Source organism: Tripterygium wilfordii, chromosome 10 (assembly GCF_013401445.1).
Source record: "Tripterygium wilfordii isolate XIE 37 chromosome 10, ASM1340144v1, whole genome shotgun sequence".
NCBI classification, from domain to species: domain Eukaryota; kingdom Viridiplantae; phylum Streptophyta; class Magnoliopsida; order Celastrales; family Celastraceae; genus Tripterygium; species Tripterygium wilfordii.
This window is the reverse complement of record NC_052241.1, coordinates 6,832,311-6,852,508: the sequence shown is the minus strand read 5'-3', so window position 1 is coordinate 6,852,508 and position 20,198 is coordinate 6,832,311. Positions and strand designations below refer to the sequence as shown.

Below are 20,198 nucleotides of genomic sequence, written 5' to 3'. Positions count from 1 at the left end.
TTTTTCCACGAGTAAGCTTAAGGATTTGATTTCTTCTCCAGAGAACTTAGCTGCATTCAAATTGAAGCACCAGATTTTACCTCCATTCGACATTTGGGATCCCTTTAATGACAATAGGGATTCTGATCCTGAGTACATCAAGGTTCTCGTGTTCCTATTATCAGAGTGCAAAATCCACATTTCATTCTCACCTCTCTTTCAGGAATTCTTCATCTATATGGATCTTCATCCTTCGGAGTTAGCTCCGAATGCTTATTAGATCATCGGTGGTGTGATACAAATGAATTCTTTCTTGAACAAGAAACTTGCTACCATCGATCTTCTCTGCTGCTACTCAATCCTCAGAAACAAGAATTCAGATGGCAAGTATTACTTGTCTCCAAAGTGTAATTCTGCATTAATCCATTGTCTTCCAAATTCCAATAAAGACGTGGATTATATGCTCGTCTCCGGGCATTGAAGCGGCTTTACCTCTCATAAAGGTGAACGTTTAGGTATGTCTTTGTTCCGATTTTTGATTTTCTTGTGATATGTATATATATTTTTTACTAATTTTCTTTTATTTCAGGTCGTATTCCCGCACTCCCGGATGAGCTTAGTGAAGTTGTGCAAGAGGTCCTCGATGACTCTTATGCCAGCTCCAGGCCTGGTGGTAAATTTTAGAGATCTGTCCCAGTGTTATGTGGCTGTAAACCCTCTTATCGTGGTTTTGCTCCTCTCCCCCATGGCTTATCCATCAAAGAAGCGTGTGAGTACTTCAAGGTACCCCCAGCCTGACAGCGACAACAGAAACATAAGAGGAAGCATTCTTCTCCAACAGTTGCTCTTCCCGTCACTTCTTCTCCTACCATGGTTGGATCAGAGTATGAGGGTGAGAGTGAGGAAGACCAGGATGATGATGAACTTCAGGATACTTCCAGCAAGCATTCCTTCTCTTTAGGTATGTCTTCCTTTGCTTAATTTAGTTTTTTTTTTAGTATATATGTGCAATTTATTTCGTATGATTGCAGAGGTTCTTCCGAGCGGGTCTTACGAATCTCTGAGGAGTGTGTCCATCCCTGATCTCCCTAAGACTAAATTTTGGTCCCTGGGCAAACATTTTTGGATCTCATCGGCCTATCCAAGGATCCTCAACTTCATTCGCCAGCTCATCTTTGGCTAAGTCAACATTGTCTTTTCCGTCCCCAGGGACTCATCCTAGTCTCCCTTCCTTTGGAGTATCCAGAGGTGCCGATGGCTCTTCTTCCTTTGGTAGTGGCACTACGCTTGCACCCTTCGCTCTTGGCAAAACCACCTTGATTCCTTCATCTTGGGATAATACCGACAGTATGTTTAAAGGCTTTGTGGATGATCTCATGTCTCTGCTTGTTGACTATTCACCTTTCTCCATTGAAAAGCTTTGTTCTACTATCTCCAACGAGGATAAAGAATTCTTTGATAAACTTCCCAAAGGCGAAGATTTTGGCCTGCAGATGCTTCTTGGGGTTTTCCTCTTACCTATTATTATTCATTAATTTCTTGTGTATGTGGATTAATTTATACTAACCTTTTTCTTTGTTTCTATCAGGGTTCTCAGATGTACCTTCACTACATAGTTGACTTGAAGCGTCAACTTTTTGAAGCAAAGGCTGAGCTAGTGAAGTCAAAGACTATGCAAGCTGATTTTGAGAAGATCATGCAAGAGAAATCCATTCTTGAAGAGAAGCTTGCTGAAGCCAACAAAGAGATAGAGAAGACCCGGAGCAAACTTTCCAAAACAAAAAACCAATTGTCTAGAGCTGAAATAGAAAGGACGGGAGCGGTTGAGGAAAGCATAGCCCAATGTTGCAAGAAATATACGGAAACTCTTGCTATTGAATCCAACGAAAACTTTGGACTTGGGCGTGGTTGTACACTCCTCGCACTCAAGATTCCTCCAGAACATGAAGCTTGGTCGGAGGACTTCTTCCAGTGGCCTGCTCCCGACCATCCTCGCCCAAGCCTAAAGAAACTTTGGGAAAATGGCATTGGCCTGGGCACCAATGCTCCTGGGACTACTTCGGCCACTGATCCTAGTGGACAATATGAATATGTTTCTTCTTGTTAGCATCTTTTTATTGTGGATTCTGCCTCTTCGGCATGCATGTTTAATTAATTGTATGAATAAAGTCTTTTGGCTTAGACTTTTCTTAGTCTGTTTCTTTGAATAAAGCCTCTTTGGCTAAGACTCATTTGTTTTGTTTTTGGAATAATGTCTTTTGGCTAAGACACATTTGTCTTTTTCTTGGAATAAAGCCTCTTTGGCTTTGTTGTTATCTGTATAAGCTTTTCCCGCAGGTATTTATTCAAAAGGTACCTTATTCATTGCATAAAAGGGGAAAACATTACAGAGTAAATTTTTAGATGGACCATATAGCTAGAACTACCCCCACCCTGTCTAAAATAGATTTAACACGGGCTGAGAGGTCCAAAAGAGACTTCAGAGCCTTTGTGGGTCTTGAGAAATCGTTGCTACCCAGGCCATGTCACATATATGGGTGAGTGAGTGTTGAACAGTTCGCAGAGTGCCTATGAGCTCCTTGTTGCAATTGTTAACATTTTGGAACTCCCTCTTCAGATACTATAATTCTTCCATCGAATCCTCCGCATGGTCTTCCACACTCCTAGTTGGGAATGATTCGAGAACCTCCAGTTCTTCGTCATCCTCGTTTTCTTTAATTTCAATCACCTGCTTAGGTGGATTGTTTACTGGTTGCTCCAGGATGACCATGTCCTCATCCTCCTGATATTCCAACTTAGCCTTCTTCTGGAGGGGGGCCCCTGTTGAATGTTCGAGATTGATCAAATCTTCATCCTCTATCGTAGACCTTTTCTTAGATTGGACATTGGCCGGATGTGAAGAAGAACTCATTGTTGATAACAATTGTTGTTTCCTTCTTTTTCTTCGTCTCTCTGTACCTTTCTCATGTCCATTTATAGGCGAAAGTAACAAGACGATTGAGCTGTTATGGATAACAGTCGAGAGGTGTGAAGTAACTACTGAGATGGTTGAGTAACAGTTCTGAAGTAACTTCTGGTCTCATTTCCAACCGCAAGTAACTTCATACCGCCTTTCCAATCGCCTCTTAGTGAAAACCACCTGATTGATTTTTTGACTAAGATTCCTAACTTGTCTTGGAACCAAGAATCAATATCCTTAATAAACTGAAGCCTGAGTAAGAATCAGATTATACGACTAAATCCCAAAATTTTCATAAATTAAGTTAGAGAAGTAGCTAAATGCACAATTAGATGAAGAGAACACTTATTTTTTTATTGATGATACGCCGTCGTAGGCTTAGGACAGCCATAATCGGCATTACACATAAAATCTCCTTAGGTTGGAGATATTCCAAGTTCCATGGACACTTCTGCCATCTTGTCTAACTAGCTTGTAGGCTCCTTGGCCGACCTGTGCTATGACCTGGAAAGGTCCTTCCCAGTTTGGACCTAGTTTTCCATCAGTTGGATCTTTAGTCTGGGATAAGACTTTTCATAAAATGAAGTCCCCAATTTCAAAGCTTCTTGCCCTAACATTTTTATTATAGGATCGGGACAACACCTGTTGGTAAGTAGCCAGATGCACCATAGCCTGATCCTTTCTTTCCTGCAACAAATCCAGGTTCCTCTCCATTGCCAGATTATTATTGCCTTCCTCAAACATCTGTATTCGAAGAGTTGGAAGCCCTATTTCTAAGGGAATGACAGCCTCCGCTCCATAAGCTTACACAAATGGGGATTCTCCCGTAGGCCTGCGAGGAGTGGTTCGGTATGCCCACAATACTGACTAGAGTTCTAACCTTTTCTTAATTCCGTCTAAGATGATCTTGTTGGACGCCTCTGCCTGACCATTGCACTATGGGTAGGCAGGGGTGGAATAGAGATTCTTTATCCCCTATCCTGCACAAAATTCTTTAAATTTGGCACTTGAAAACTGAGTTCCGTTATCACTGATCAAGGCATGAGGGATTCCAAACCTGGTTATGATATTTTCCCAAACGAACTTCCTTGTTTCTATGTCTCGGATTGCTGCCAGAGGCTTGGCCTCGATCCATTTCGTGAAATAGTCAATGGCGGTAATTAAGAATCTTCTATTGCCAGTAGCTCGCGGAAGTGGTCCAACAATATCCAACCCCCATTGGGCAAAAGGCCACGGACTTGTAAGAGGACAAAGATCCCCAACCGGTTGGTGGGGGATTGGTGCGAATTTCTGACACTTCTCACATTTTTTCACATACTGCAAAGCATCATTCTGCATGTACGGCCACCAGAAGCCTTGGGTGATTGCTCTAAATGCAAATGTCCTTCCCGCTGTGTAACGTCCCGACCCGGAATGCACTACTTTTGGTACCGTCTAAATCAAACCATAATTAATTTAATCATCACACCACCAAAAAGTTTGACAGCACCTCCCCATAATACAGAAGATGTCAACCTAGAGTAAACGCGCAGCAATATCACAAATATATTCACAACCTAGGCAGGGCCTCCGGCCATCAAACAATTCATATCACAGTTGAATTCTCAAGTCTAAGCAGGGCCTCAGGCCACCTAACAAATCATATCATCAATCAATTTTCAAATCCAAGCAGGGCCTTAGGCCACCTAACAATCACACATAATTTCTCCACACACAATAACATATGTAATCGACAACCAACACAAGTAGCAATCCTACAAACATGAGAAATCTTCAGGACACAAAGTCCGCAAACCCGATTCGGGAGTCCCAATCACACGGAGCACGCTCCCAACCGTCCATCCCACTGTTAAATAGGGATATCACACAATATGTCTCAACCAAGAAAATAGGTACGAGAAAATAGTAATAACATAATCACATTTTAGAACCATCTAGTCCTATCACTCTCCAAAAATCCATCCATGTCACGCACCCTCCTCCTGATCCGCGACCCTGGTACAGGAACTAGACTCACCTACACGGAGGGAATAGGAGAAAGAAAAGGGTGAGCAAAAGGCCCAGTAGGGAATAATAAAGAGTAAGTGAATAATATAAGGCTGAAATATTAAAGAAAGGCACAAATGCAACAATATGATAGCTATCATCATGTACACCAAACACAAGTAGATAACCACACCATAGGAGATCCTAACTTGGCCCACCGGCATCCCTATACATATCGAGATCCTGAACAACCCAACGACATCATAGCATAGTGCTTCGAGCACATATGGAATCCTGACTCGGCCCACCGACATTCCCATACTTATAGGAACCCTGAACGGCCCAACGGCATTCCACATTTCACATTAATCACAACAAGGAGATATACGAGTACATACCCGACATCTACCATGCAACTACAATGCATGGCCAACATGGTTATGCAATAGGGTATACATACAACCTACATGATGCATGTTCAAGAGTAATTCATGCTCAATGGAAGATTGAACAAGTAGGGTATGCAATATAACTCAAGTCATACAACGAATAAATCACAAAGTGGGGTTGCACTCCCTTAGGTGCAATTAAGGCGAGAACGAAATCATAATGAACATTGAGAAAAGATAGCGTTCTTATTAGGAGGACATATTTAAGAAAATAGCAAAGGGGTGAAATTTCCCTACCTCGCACTCCCAAAAATTAGCTATGTAAACCAATACTCAACCTTGAATTTTTCGGCCTCAATCAACCTATTATTCGGTAAGCCCATTATCGAATCAACATACCAGTAACTTTAATTTCATATAACTAACACAAAACAACCCAATAAATCAAGAAATCATTAACCTTTTCTTAACCCAAGACTTTCCAAGTTCTTGAACCTCACCTAACCAAGCTTGCAACTCCAATCAACAATGGAATCTAGAGATACAATCATAAATAAGTCTAAGTCAACCTATTTAATCAATAATTTCATCATATTCAAAGATTATCCTCAAACCACAAAACTTGTAAAACCCTAAGATTAATCTTCATCAAATTTAACCCCAAAATTCAAATACAAGGTTGTTGAGATCTTACCCAAGTGTAAATTCCTTCAATTGCACCTAAATAACAAGATTTTGATTTGTCAAAACCTAATTTCCAGCAACTAAGGAGAGTAGGAAAAGTTTGACTTAAATACCTTGATTTGGAGCTAAATGGGTGAACTAAAGGCTTGAATGAATGTTGGTTGAAAATGGTAGCTGGCCGGTGACCAGAACTAGCTGGAAAAGTGGCTGGTGGCAGCTGCTAGTTGGTGGAGGGTAGGAAGAAGTGAGAGCAACCACCAAAAGAAAGAAGAAGAAAGAAAAGAAGAAAAATGGGAGAGGGGAGTTGATTCTCTCCTCTCTTCTTTTTCTTTTTTCTTTTTAAAATGATTAATGTGTCGTTTAAATTTTTAGAATTATAGTTTTGCCCTTATACTTGAACTAATCATTTCTTTTATTTGTTTCTGGGAACCCTAATCGTATAGCCATCTCCAACACTTCTCCTTCCGGTGCTATGAGCACAATTCCTACTCCGGATCCTTGTCTTGTTGAATAACTATCAACTTGCAACTCCCAAAGATGAGAAGGAGTTACTTGTACCTTCTATGTCTGGTTGGCTTCTTCAGGCAGTTGCTCCGTGGCGAACTCGGCAACAAAATAAGCTAAAACTTGAGCTTTAATGGCAGTCCTTGGGACGAACTGCAAATCATACTGAGTCAATTCGACTGACCATTTGAAAACCCTTCCAGACATGTCCACTTTTCCTAACAAGGTCTTCAATGGTATTCTGTCACCACTTCCACTGGGTATGCCTGGAAATAATGGTTCAACTTCCTAGAAGCCATTACCAATGCCTTTCCAGGGGTGAGTACCTTGTCTCAGCATCTAGCATTGTCTTGGTTTGACACTGCTAGGTATATTTGAAGGTGTTGGATCCTCCTTTCTTCTCTCAGGATTACGGCACTAATGGCATGGTTTGACACTGCTAGGTATAGTTGAAGGTGTCTCCTTCCTTAGGTGTGGCCAATAGTTGGGGTTTCTACAAATAACTTTTAAACCCAAGAAAAGCTGCCTTGCAATCCTCATCCCATTGGAAAGCTCTTCCCGACTTAAGCAGTCGAAGGAAAGGCCTAAATCTGTCTAAAGATATATTGATGAACCTATTAAGTGTCGCTGCCATTCCAGTTAGTTTCTGTATCTCCTTTACCTTGGTGGGTCGCTCCAAGCATTGAATGACCTTGATCCGTGCTGGATTAGCCTCGATTCCCCTTTGTGTAACGAGATGGCCCAGGAATTTACCCGTACTAACTCCAAAAGCGCATTTGCTAGCATTCAGCTTTAGGTTATTTCTCTTTAAGACATCAAACACCTCCTGAAGATGCATCAAGTGGTCATGTTGGAATTTGCCTTGGACCACCATGTCATCTATGTAAACTTCCATAGTCTTGCCAATCAGAGGTCCGAAGAGTTTTGTCACCATCCTCTGAAATGTGGCACCTGCATTATTTAAGTCGAAAGGCATTACTTGGTAACAGAATATTCCTTTTGGGGTGATGAACGAAGTCTTCTTCTGATCAGATGGATGCATTGGGATTTGATGGTACCCTCGGTATGCGTTCAGAAAGCTCATCCTTGCCATTCCTGATGTCATATCCACCAATTGATTGATTTTAGGAAGCGGGAAAAATCCTTTGGACATGCTTTGTTCAAATCGGTGAAATCACCACTGTGTTTGAGAGCCATTCGGGGTACTGGACCTCCCTTCTGGCCTTAGCTTCCAGTAGGTTTTCCACCTTCTTAACCATGGCCTCCGTGTGTTAAACGACTGACCTTCTACCCTTCTGAATTACAGGTTTGCAACCTGGTTTGACATTCAATCTATGGATTGCCAATTCCGGATCCACCCCTGGCATCTCATAGGGAGTCCATGCAAACACCCCCACATTTTTCCTTAACATCCCAATTAAGGATTCCTTCTCTGGTATGGGCAAGCTAGTCCCAACCAAAAAGTATCTGTCAGGAATTTTTGGTGTAACTTGAACCTTCTCAAGCTCTTCCATCGACTTGGTTGTTGGCTCCTTTCCAACTTCCTATAGGACTGGAGCCTCTTCTTCCATCATCATTATTCTTACTGCATGCTTTGCTTTTGCCATAAAACACCCTTTTGAGGCAACCTGGTCTCCTCTTATCTCCACCACCTTGTCCCCGTAGGGGAATTTGAGCATCTGATGATAAGATGAGGGAACAACCTCCATTAAGTGGAGCCAGGTCCTGCCCATGATTGCATTATATGTAGAGGATATATCTATAACAAGGAAATCCACCTCAACTGTTCTTGGACCGACCGTGACTGGCATTCTTATCCTTCCAAGCGGCCAAACTGGGGTTGCATTAAGTCCCACTAGATGTGTCAGAACAGGAATCAAGTCTGCATGAGTTTTCCCTAACTTCTAGAAGAATGAATAATACATGATCTCTGTAGAGCTACCTTGGTCTACAATCATTCGCTTCACTGTCGCTGCTCCAATTTGCAGGGAGATCACAAAAGCATCATTATGCAGAAAGATCACTCCTGTTGCATCTTCCTTGGTAAAAGTGATTGCAGTTGCGTCCCTTGGTCTCTTGGTTCCCAACTTGGGATTAAAATCCATCCACATTACCTCTTGTTGGTGTTGGACCTTCCTATACTCCGTTCACCTTATCTTATCACTAAGTTGTGCATCCGATACCATTGCATCAATCAAATTAACCACATAGTGTGAAGGTTCTCCCCTCTCCTTTGGCTGAGGTTCTGCCTTCTTTTCGGCAACGTTCTTCTCTTTATCAATGAAATCCTTAAGATGCCCCTGTTGAACCAATTCTTCCAAGTGCCGTTTGAACTCTCTGCAATCTTATGTCCTGTGGCCTTTGTCCCTATGATAGGAACACCATTTGGACTGGTTTCGAGTTGACGAATCCCCTGACATCTTATTTGGACGTCGAAAATACGGCTTGTCCGCGATCTGAGGTAGAATTCGGAAAATTGGGTCCTTAAATATTGTCTTTACCACCTCGTAAGAACTGGGCTTTGGATCCTTCTTTGAGTCTTTTTCTTGCCCGTTTTTCTTTTCACACTTCTTATTTTCCTTTTTTTGTCCCTTCCTGAGAAGCAAACTGTTGATCCCCTTGCTTGTCTTCTTTTTGTTTGACATATTATTTAATCCTGTCCTAGAGCGTAACCATGCTTTTTGGGTGGAGCCATCGTCAAACTCTCTCGCAATTTATAATCACGAGGGAGCCTGAGGCGAAAAGTAGCCACTGCAGTCCTTTCATCACAATCTTCTATATCCGCATAGGTATCTAAATACCTGGCAGCGTAAGCCCAGAGTGATTCTCCTTTCCTCAGATGTAAAGCAAATAGCATATCCAATGTTGTTGGATCTCGACTATTTACTATGAATCTTGCTACGAAGATATGTGCCAACTCCTTCCAAGATGAAACTGAGTTCTCTGGAAGTTGATGGAACCATTTCATGGATGTTGTCTAGACGCTTGACAGAAACATTTTGCACATGAGCCCGTCCTGACCTGCCCAAAGAGCCATCTTATGAGTGTAGGCTGAAATATATGCTACTGTATATGTTTTTCCATCATAGACTACAAACTTCAGGGGTGAAAACTTGTTTGGTGGATCTTCTAATCGTAGAGCCCGCACAAAGGGTGTGGAATTCATCTTTCTGAGGCTTTGCTCGACCTTCTTCTGAGCACTCCATAAGACCTCCCCAGTGTCTTTTCTCATTCGAATTCTCGGGGAAAGGCTTCGGCGCCTTATCCTTCTAGACGGCTACGGGGATTTGTTCCTTGCACCCCTTGGAGATGGAGTGCGCCTTCTCCTCTCCGTAACTGGTCTCCTCCTCCGATGGGACCTCCCAGTGCTCCCATTGTCTTACTCCCGAACACGCTTTGGATCTGCATCCCTATCACCTCAGACAACACTCTGGATTTCACTAGTCAAACGTTTCCCATTTCTCCTCATGGTTTGGAGTCTTTCCCTTAGAGCTTGAGCATGCTCTTGTCTCTCTAGCAAATCTTCTTCTGCCTTAAGTAGGGCTTCTTCCAATTCCAATGCATTTGGAATTTGCCCTTCGATTTCATCATTATTATGCCGAGCCCTATCCTCTTCTGGATGAGGCAGTTCCTCCTGTCGTGATACTTCCGCTTCTTGAGACATGGCTTATATTAAAGAACTCTTCGTTTCACACAGACGACGCAATTGTCGATGCTAAATTTGCACCGAGGTATAAAATATGCATAAAGTAGAAAGATTTAAGAAAATGACAACACAGAGTTTACGTGGTTCAACAACTTGCCTATGTCCACGGAGTCTGATATTTTATTAGAGGTAAGTGTCAATGATGTTTTACAAATGTGGAACGATATGTATTTATAGGCCTTGGGGTTTGTCAGTTGATGCGGCCATGAGACAATTTAACCGCTCCTGGTGACCTCTCATTGTAACTACTTCTACGGTAACCGTCGGATAACTGAACTGTCGGATAAACTGCTTCTGGATAAGGTTCTTTTGTCTGGAAGCTATCAATCTTCTAGAACCGTACATACGGAGTGTAATAATTTGCTCCACAGCCACTATTCTTGAACAATCCAACAACTTGGAGTCGAGGGTGTGGTAGGGGAATGATGAATACCCACCCCGGCCCATAATGCCCAAGGTAGAACTATAATCCAGAAAACCGACTTACCAGGTGATGGTGCCTTGGATCCTTATAAACTATAGTTGGTAGCCCTATTTTTTCGATTTGGGATACTCATCAAACCACCCCCCCTTGGACAGCCGACGTCCACGGCGGCTACGCTCGCCTGGCGGCTTCGCTCGCCCTTCAGACGGCAGCCCTTTCCTGGACGGCACCACCCCGGCCCATAAGGCCCAAGGTAGTACTATAACCCAGAAAACCAGCTTACCAGGTGAGGGTGCCTTGGATCCTTATAAACTAGAGTTGGTAGCCCTATTTTTTTGATGTGGGATACTCATCAGGGAATCAGAGCGATTGTCGAAGATGAGAGAACCAAGCACGATGAGCTTTCTCACTCTTGTTTATCTTTCTAGGTGCCACGGTCAATAATCGCTAAATAGTGTGGGTCTGCTTTGGCTGCATTGGGGTAGCCTAAAGGCAACCTCTAACACACCAAAAGGGACTGTTGGGATTGATGAAAGGAAAGAGATGACCAGTGGTCGGAAAACTCGACCAAACCGTGAGCTTCATGGCGTGTCATCAAAGAAAAGCTGGTGCCACTAGTCATCATCATGCAGCACCACCTCACGGTGGTTTTGGGAGACTTTGGCCATCCAATTACCCAAAGTCGCAGACTAGAGCTGAAACTGATTCCAGCCATGGCAACCCATGACTGCCAACGCGGGATGGGAGATGCGCAGGTAACATAGTTACCACACGTGACTTTGTTACAAGACTTGTCATGGCCAATGGTCGTGACTTGAGAAAATGGGGTTGGAGGGGGCTGACCCATAATTTTGGAGCTTGGCCCATGGAAATGGGTTCCTAGTAGGCCACCTAAATAAATAAAGCCCATGTTTAATGGGGACTAAGTGTGGGAACATTGGGCCGAGAAATTGTTGGCCCAAGCTGATTCAAAATTTGGCCACTAAATTGATTTGGCCCGTCTGACATAATAAATTATTCCTTTGACCATTTTAAAATAAGTTGACCAGGCTCATTAGGAAGAAGAGTAAATTGTGGCACAAAGGGCTTTTAGCGCATTTGATAAGTTAGCCATTTTTGGCGAATTTATAAATTGTACCAAAGTTTGACTTTCGCCAATTTGACTATCAGGTTTGACCAAATAATTTACTAGTGCAGGCCAGATAAATAATTAGACTATCGAAAAAATAATTTTAGACAATCTATTGGTTAGACAATTTAATAAATCGTTGTATCTCGATACATTTCTTAGGAGATCGGGGAGACACTACAGACGTTGTAGACGTGTAGTTTATTTTCGCACTGCTATTGGGGTAGGATTTTTCATTTATAGGCCTCTAATGCCCGATATTTCTTGCTCTAAAAATTTGGAAGATCAAATGACAATGGAAAGGGAAAGAAAAGAGAGGAAGTCAATTTACTACAAATTTGACAAGCTAGGTCACATGAAGGCAGATTGTTCCTAGTTCTCCAAGACAAAGTTCAATGGGAATTAAAAAGAGAATAAAAGAGCATGCAAAGTAACATGAAATTACTTTTCTTCTGATAAGTCCTCAAATGAATAGTGTAAGCTGAACTTATGTTGACACCTAAATAAGCCTTTCTGACTTTCTATGGAGTAATTGGCTCAAAAAGAAAGCTGCTGTCAGGTGGAGCTATCTGGACCGTTACTCAAGCCGACTGGACGGATGTCGTAAATTTACAGCGATCCTTATAAATAGGTTTATTTGTAAGGTTTCATGTGAGCCGACTTGAGATAGTTGTATTGAGTTGTAAACACTAGGAGAGTGTCGTCTAGAGCAATAGAAAGGGATTTGGGCTAGTTCTTGAGTTCAAGAGCTCATATATTTTGTAATCTTCTTTGTATTAGTGAAATTCTTCGTTGTTCTTCGTCCGAGGACATAGGCAAGTTGTGCCGAACATCGTTAAATTTTGTGGCATCTTTCTCTCTTTTGTTTTCGCATACTTTCTATATTCGAGTTTTGTTCCTTTAATTCACAACAAATGGTATTGGAGCTGGGTTTAATGGCTCTTACAAAATTTGAGATAAAAAATTTGATGGAGAGAATAGTTTCAGTTTGTGGCATATCAAGATGTGCGCACTTTTGCTTCAACATTTGGCAAAGATTTTGGATGCAGAAGAGGCAATCAAGTTACCCAAAAGAAATGGTAGAAGAGATAAATGAGAAGGTGCATAATACGATTCAGTTATCTCTTGCGATGTAGTGCTTAAGGTGGTAGCAGACAAAGAAACAGTCAAAAGACTGTGGGACAAATTGGAAAGCTTATATATGACGAAGTCTCTCACGAACCGATGGTATACTCTAAAGATGGACTCAAGTATCAATATAACAATACCTTGATAAACTTAATCAGATTATCATGGATTTGAGGAACATTGACATCAAGGTTGACAAGGATGACCAAGCTCTTATTCTTTTGTGTTCGCTACTAGTCTCGTATGATTCCTTTATTAATTTCATGCTATATGAATGGAATTCAATCTCCTTGGTCAATGTCAAGGCATCTTTGAACTCAACAGACTTAAGAACCAAGTTGAATGGTAAGGGTAGTGGCGATCAGGCAGTTGGTCTATTTGTTAAGGGTAAGAATGGTTCAGGGAAAAGCTATGATAAATCAAAGAAGAGTGTTTACTATTACTATTGTCGTCATTTTGGGCACTTCAAGTCGGAGTGTCCAAAGCTCAAAGATCGTGGAAGGCTGATGCAAATGTGAATGTTGGCTCAGATGAGGATTCAACTTTTACTTTTTCTATTATAGTTCCATAGGTTTGTTCCAATGAGGAGTCAATTTTAGATTCAGGTTGCTCCTATCACGTCTTCTTATAGGGATGCATATGCTACCTATGATTCATTCAAAGGTGGCAGATTCTTGATGGGTAATGGTACTTCCTACAAGATTGTTAGGAATGGCTCAGTTCGGATCAAATTTCAAGGTAGAGCTCTTAGAACTTTAATGGATGTCTGTCATGTACCTGATTTAAAAAACAATATTGTGTCTATGAGTAATCTACATCCTAGAGGCTGCAGGTTCTTCGCAAAAGGTGGAGTTTTAAGGGTGAGCAAGGGATCAGTGACAGTAATGACGGGAAAGATGATTGACAATCTATATGTTCTTTAGAGTGGTAACTATAGGTGTTCTTTAGGGTGGTACTCGAGCCGTCCAAATGGATGTCGCAGATCTACACTTGGGACAGCCCTTATAAATAGATTTTATTTGTCGGGTTTCGTGTGAGCCAACTTGATAGGGTTGTATTGTGTTGTAAACCCTAGGAGAGTGTCATCTAGAGCGAGAGAAAGAGATTTGAGTTAGTTCTTGAGTTCAAGAGCTCATCTCTTTTGTAATTTTCTTCATATTAGTGGAATTATTTATTGTTCTTTGCTAGAGAACGTAGGTAAGTTGGGTTGAACCTCGTTAAATCTTGTGTCATCTTTATGTCTTTTGATTCCACATACTTTCTATATTCGATTTTTTAATCATTTAATCCACAACACTTTCCTAATTTTTAATAGACATGTTTTTTGCACAACAATTATTTTTAAGGGAATTACCAATAAACACACAACTGGAAAGACATGTTCTAATAAGTACAACCAAAAATAAAATTTATTAGTGACACAATTCATCAAATTCCCTATCTACTCCTTTTCATTTCATAAAAAGGCAGAACAATCAACGCCTTTTATCCCTCACATTTTCTCCACTTAGGCACATGACATCATCAGTTGACTTTTTTCTTTTATTAGAAGAAACTTGAAAATGATTTATCTCTCAAAATACATGACAAAATTTGAAAAAAATTATATATTGTAATTCGGCATGGAAAACTCTTTCAAACAAGATCCATTGTCAATATATTCTGAGATGCAAAAAACTCGCATATAAATCTATCTATAGTGCATATAATTTATCTACTATGCAGATAAATTTGTCTTTAGTGGATATGAATTCTATTATATAATAACCATAACAAAACCACAATAGGTAATGCAGATAAACTAATGCTTATAACTTTAGTGCAGATAAATTTTAATATATACTAACCATAATAAAACGACAACAAATGAACTAATGTAGAAAAATTTAGTGCAAATAAATTCCAGTATATACTAACCACAACGGATAATGCAAATCAATTTAGTGCAAAAATGTTTCTATATGATTCACAACTCTGATGCACAAACTTTGAGTCTTGATTTGACCATTAAAATGTTCAGATCTCCAAAAATGTATTAGACCCAATTTTGTGGGTCGAATGCCTTAAAAATCATCTCAATCAAAGCTCAAGAGAGTGAGTTATGACTGTCTGAACAAACTGATATTGAACACACAAACGTAAGAAACACAATTTTGATGCGCAAACTTTTAGCCTTGATAAGACCTCCAAAATGTTCATTCTCCAAATATGTATTACAAACAATTATGTGGATATTAGAGTCTTCTTTCAAACTCCACAAATATCGTCATAATCGATTAGACCTCCAAAAATTTATTAGACATAATTCTTTGGGTATTCAAGTTTTCTTTTGAATGCCATAAAATGGTCTCAATCAGAGCACAAATTAGTGAGTTATAGCTGCCCGATCATACAGACATCTGAAAAGATATTTGATTATTGAAATTTAGAAGTAAAACAAGGGTTGAAGGTACTTTGGTCAATAAAAAAGATATTTAAATAATTTGTCCTTAATTGAATAAATCTTATCTACTTATGGATCTTATGGGTTAAAAAATTAGAGTGACTCTATTGGAATAAAAATTTGTTTTGAGGGATCTATTGCTAATTGATGATACCACTTTTAAACCACCAACCAGAGGCAAACACGTAGCACTGCCTAGATGAGCAAAATATCACCTTATACAAGTATATCTCGAGAAGGTTTACCTCATTTTAGTTTTGTAGGTACCTGTTGGGTCTAAATTAACCTTACTAGCAAGTGTACTAGTCAGCGACTAAAATACAATGATAAGTAAGGGTCGAATCCACAGGGATGGAGTTATGTATAATCCAAAAGTATACTTGTATGTATGTATGGACAACGCAAACAAAGTAAAGATCAACTCAAGTTTGTTTGTTTTAGTAATTAAACTAAAGACAAGCGAATATTAAAGTGTTTTTGGAATTTTCTTGGAATAAGGATGTAAATTACGCTAATGCAAACTATCACTAATGCAACTAATATGAATGAGATGAGTTAATGAATATGAGATGAACACCAAGGCTTCGGAATCCCCCTTGGGAAATGACTTGCAATGAGACAAATTCACACACATATTTGCTAATTCGGGCATAACGAATTTGTACCTAAGTCGATTTTAGCGCACTTAAGCCAAATCTCCCTAAAATCGATTACTAGCCATCTTATTGGTGTAGGTCGGATATTCCTAAATACATTCTAGCCATCTTATTGGTCTAAACATGCATAGGAATTAATGAAGTTCTATGGAGATTAGGATTCATACAAATTGTCACCTAATTAAAGGGAGACACATTCATAATCAAGAGTTTCAAGAAGCATAATCTACTTGACATATTATTGTCTAAGCAAATTCTCCAAACAATTTCATCCAAAAACCTAAAGTGTTGGCCAAACACAACAAGCATGAAGAAATTGCAATCAAACATAGAAACACAAGATTTATACCCAAATCAACTCATATATATGTAAATCAAGTCATACACAAAGTCATCAAACCCGAGGCTTCATCCTAGCCTTGGCAAAAGTGGTTTAGTTACACATAAAGAGATAAAAACATAAGAAGATAGATGAGAAAAACATGAATAAACCCAATGAGTTGAGTAGATCCAAGTTGAGCTAAAGAATCTCTCCTCCTAGCTCCAAAAATCACCTTCCCCCTCTATTTTCGCTCTCCAGAAAATCTGTTCGAAGTCCAAAAGTTGTGTACGGCTAGGGAAAATCGTGAATTAAAACTTGTCCAAAAGCTGTTTTGTGCGCCTAGGCGTGTTGAATTCACGCCTAGGCACACGCCTAGGCGCAATCCTAGGCGTGGTATATACTTTAAGTTATCTTCACGTCAATGCTCACTGGACTGGGCGGAAAAAATGATTCTGGGCGTGCACAAATAGTGTGCCTAGGCGCGCCATGCCTAGGCGCACGCCTAGGCACACTTCTTCACCAAAATCTCTAGCTCTACCCTAGGAATCTTTAAATGACCATAACTTCTCCATATGATCTCCGATTTGCATGATTTTAGAGGCTGCCGAAAGCTTGAAATGTCTAGTTTACAATGCCTTTCATTTCACTCGATTCCAATAATGTGACAGAAAGTTATGACTATTTGAACACACAAATGTCAGTGGACATTTTCTTCAATTCAGCCCCTTTTTCGTCGCTTTTCATCCAAACCGCAATCAACCTATCAAAATACAAAACAACACATAAATACACTCATTATTTATCAAAAAGAAGCTTAAGAGGGAGAGATTTCTACCAAAAACAATAGGTATTATCATACCTATCAGTATCATGTATCAACCAAAGCTTACCTCGGTCTCGAGTAACCTATTGTTGGGATTGTGTCCTAAAAACATACCATGTATAATGACAGTTCTGAAATTTATGGGTAAACATTTTAATGTTGTATTTTGTGTTTTAGATGTTTTTTCATTTATATGTGAATGTTCTATCAACGTCTAGGGATGTTAGTTCTATTAATGTTGGATACTCAGATACACTTTGTGTGTGAGTATAGATAGACACAAGATTCAATATTACATCCGAAACAATTTAGTCACAACCAGATTAACAAAGTTAGGCACTTTGTTGATATAGGTTGTAGTGCATGGACATCTCCAAACAGGGAAGTTGTTTGTCTTGACTACTCGAGAGGACTCTTGGATTGATGCACTAGTGTATGTAATGTGTAGTACCCGGTTTTCGTCCGGCCCCAAAAAAAAAAAAATTAAATTAAAAAATAATAAAAATATAGAAAAAATAGAAAAATTAAAAAATACAATAATAATAATAATTCAAAAGCCCGTTCTGGAGCCCGTAAGCTCACAAAAAAATTCAAAGCCTGTTTCTTGGACCCACAAGCATGGAAAAAATCCTAAAGCCTATTTCTTGGACCATAAGCCCATAAAAATTCAAGCCCAATACAACAAAACCCTAGAAAATATCTAGAGAATAAAAATAAATAAATTAAATGGAAAACTAAAAAGTGGAAAAGACCAAAAAGAATAGCCACCTTGGTTAAAAGAAAAGAAAAGTAAGGGTAAAAAAGACAAATTGAAAGAACTAGGGTTTTAGGAGATGAGGTCTCTCTTAGTATAAAAGAAATGCAATATTCTTTGAGAGGGGGGGGAGAGCAAAGCCGCACAAGACAATTGGAGGAAAAAAGAGAAAAAAAAAAGAAAGGAGAGCAGGGAGCAGACAGAGAAAAACCGGGAGAGATAAAGAAGAAAGGGTTCTTGACAGTGGGTACCGAGAGAGTATAGGGGAGACTGCACAAACACAAAAACCAGCAGAGAAAGGGCCAAGAGAAAACAGAATCGGGAGAAGGCAAGGAGAGTGGAACCAGAGGAGAAGAAGGAAGAGAAAGTCATTCCATCTTGGTACCTTTCTATTTCTATCTTTGAGAAGGTAACGCTCACCATTCAAATTTTTTTTTTTTTCTCTTTGTTGGCCTTTGTATTGAGTTGTGAATTTCACATTTATTTTGATTTGAATCTGAATTGGTAAAAGTTTTGTTCATGATTGGAAATTCTACGAGGAAAGTATGTTTACCAGATTTGATAGAATGAAACTTTACCTCGAGATTCAGGTTTTTTTTCTTCTTGATTTGGTTAGCAATGTACAAGATTCAGCTGTGATAACTTAGTGCTTGAACAAGATGTGATGTCAAGGAAGTGAAGGGACTGTACAAAAAAGAAGGGGAGATGTTATATACAAATCTGATGGCATCACAATAGTTGTTGGGTAGTTTAAGCACAATTATTTCTTGCTAAAATTGGTTCTGATTTAGGCGTGGGATTGCTCCTTGAGTTTTCGGTATTTGATTGAGATTCTCTTGCTTATCCTCTGATTCTGGTTTTGTGTACCACAATTCCCATTCCTTTAAAACTCTATTAACGAGTTCATGTCTCTGTTTGTCTTGTTGGTATGGTTTTGGCCAAATCCCAGTTCATGATAAAATGGATTCTGCTTATGTCTGGGTTTAATTTTTCTGCTGGTTTTATATGGAGTTTTGTTAGTGGATTATGTGTAGGTTGAGGGGAGTGGGATGCAAATTTCTACTGGTGTTCTAATCCTGTTTGCTTGCTGGTCGTTGGCGTTGGTTATTGCTTGCGTTTGAATGGGTTTTAGGTTGCAATTGGTATCAGGATTCCATGGGTTATTTGCTGGTTGCGGTTTAGTTTACTCTTGTTTGATTTATACTGAAATTCGTATTGGGTTCCATGTGTTCATATGGCATATGCTTGCAATATCATGTGATATGGTGTATTAAAATTGCTTGTAGTTAAGTGGAAGATGGTGGATGTCATGTGAAATGAAATGAAATGATGATTTTTTATGTGTGAATTTCCTAATGCGGATTCGATTTTATTTTGGATTCCCATTACATTTGAGCACCATTTTGACCCTTTCTCTTGTTGATTTTTGAATGTGGACCGGGTTGATTCAACTTGGGCCGGATTTGATTTCATTTGGGGCCGGAGAGTTCATTTGGAGATTGGACCGGGTTTGAATAATTAATGGGCTCCATGCGTCAAATTCATATTTATTTGTATTTTTATCTTTATATTTCATTATTTGTATATATTTTTATCTTATTTTTGTTTGGCATTTATATCCTTGTAAATGTAAGCCATGTAATAGGATAGTGGAAAAATAATGAAAATAGTGTAGAGTGGTGTAATTTATATTTATGCATATTTAAATTGATTAGTATGCATGTTAGGGGTTTTTAGTTTAGAATGCATGTTTAGAATGTATATTAGAATTGTATGCATAGATCATTTTCTGCGAATCTATCAATTCAATAATCACGTCTTTACCAACTTTTCACATAAACAAATTAATGGATACTACATTAAAGTCAATTAGGAGGAGGACTTGATTACATTCAGCTCCTGCCTAGACTTTAATTGTGTTATCCTTATTTAAACAAATGTAAATGGTAATTTAATTTACTAGATACCTAAATTAAAGTTCATTAGGAGGAGGACTTGATGACATTCAGCTCCTGCCTAGGCTTTAATTATGTTATCTTTTCAAATTAAAGTGTCATTTGTATTTCTAAACACAATGATAAATTAATTTACTATATACCTAAATTAAAGTTCATAAGGAGGAGGACTTGATGACATTCAGCTCCTGCCTAGGCTTTAATTATGTTATCTCTTCAAATTAATGTATCATTTGTACTCGAAAATATAATGGTAACTAAATTGAAGTTAATTAGGAGGAGGACTTGATGACATTCAGCTCCTGCCTAGGCTTTAATTATGTTATTTTTTCAAATCAAAATATCATTTATATTGGA

At 39.4% G+C, this 20,198-nt stretch overlaps 1 protein-coding gene and 1 long non-coding RNA gene across 2 annotated transcripts; both read right to left on the bottom strand.

The window, feature by feature from the left end:
- Window positions 1–5,767: 5,767 nt before the first annotated feature.
- Window positions 5,768–6,156, bottom strand: LOC120007157. The gene is made up of 3 exons (XR_005470150.1): window positions 6,111–6,156; window positions 6,008–6,033; window positions 5,768–5,848 (listed from the first exon to the last, which is right to left on the bottom strand). It is a non-coding gene; the product is annotated as an uncharacterized LOC120007157 (long non-coding RNA).
- A 1,889-nt stretch (window positions 6,157–8,045) lies between these two features.
- Window positions 8,046–8,612, bottom strand: LOC120007308. The gene is made up of 2 exons (XM_038857508.1): window positions 8,444–8,612; window positions 8,046–8,356 (listed from the first exon to the last, which is right to left on the bottom strand). Exons 1-2 carry the CDS (start codon window positions 8,610–8,612, stop codon window positions 8,046–8,048), a joined length of 480 nt encoding a protein of 159 aa, XP_038713436.1.
- Window positions 8,613–20,198: the final 11,586 nt, after the last annotated feature.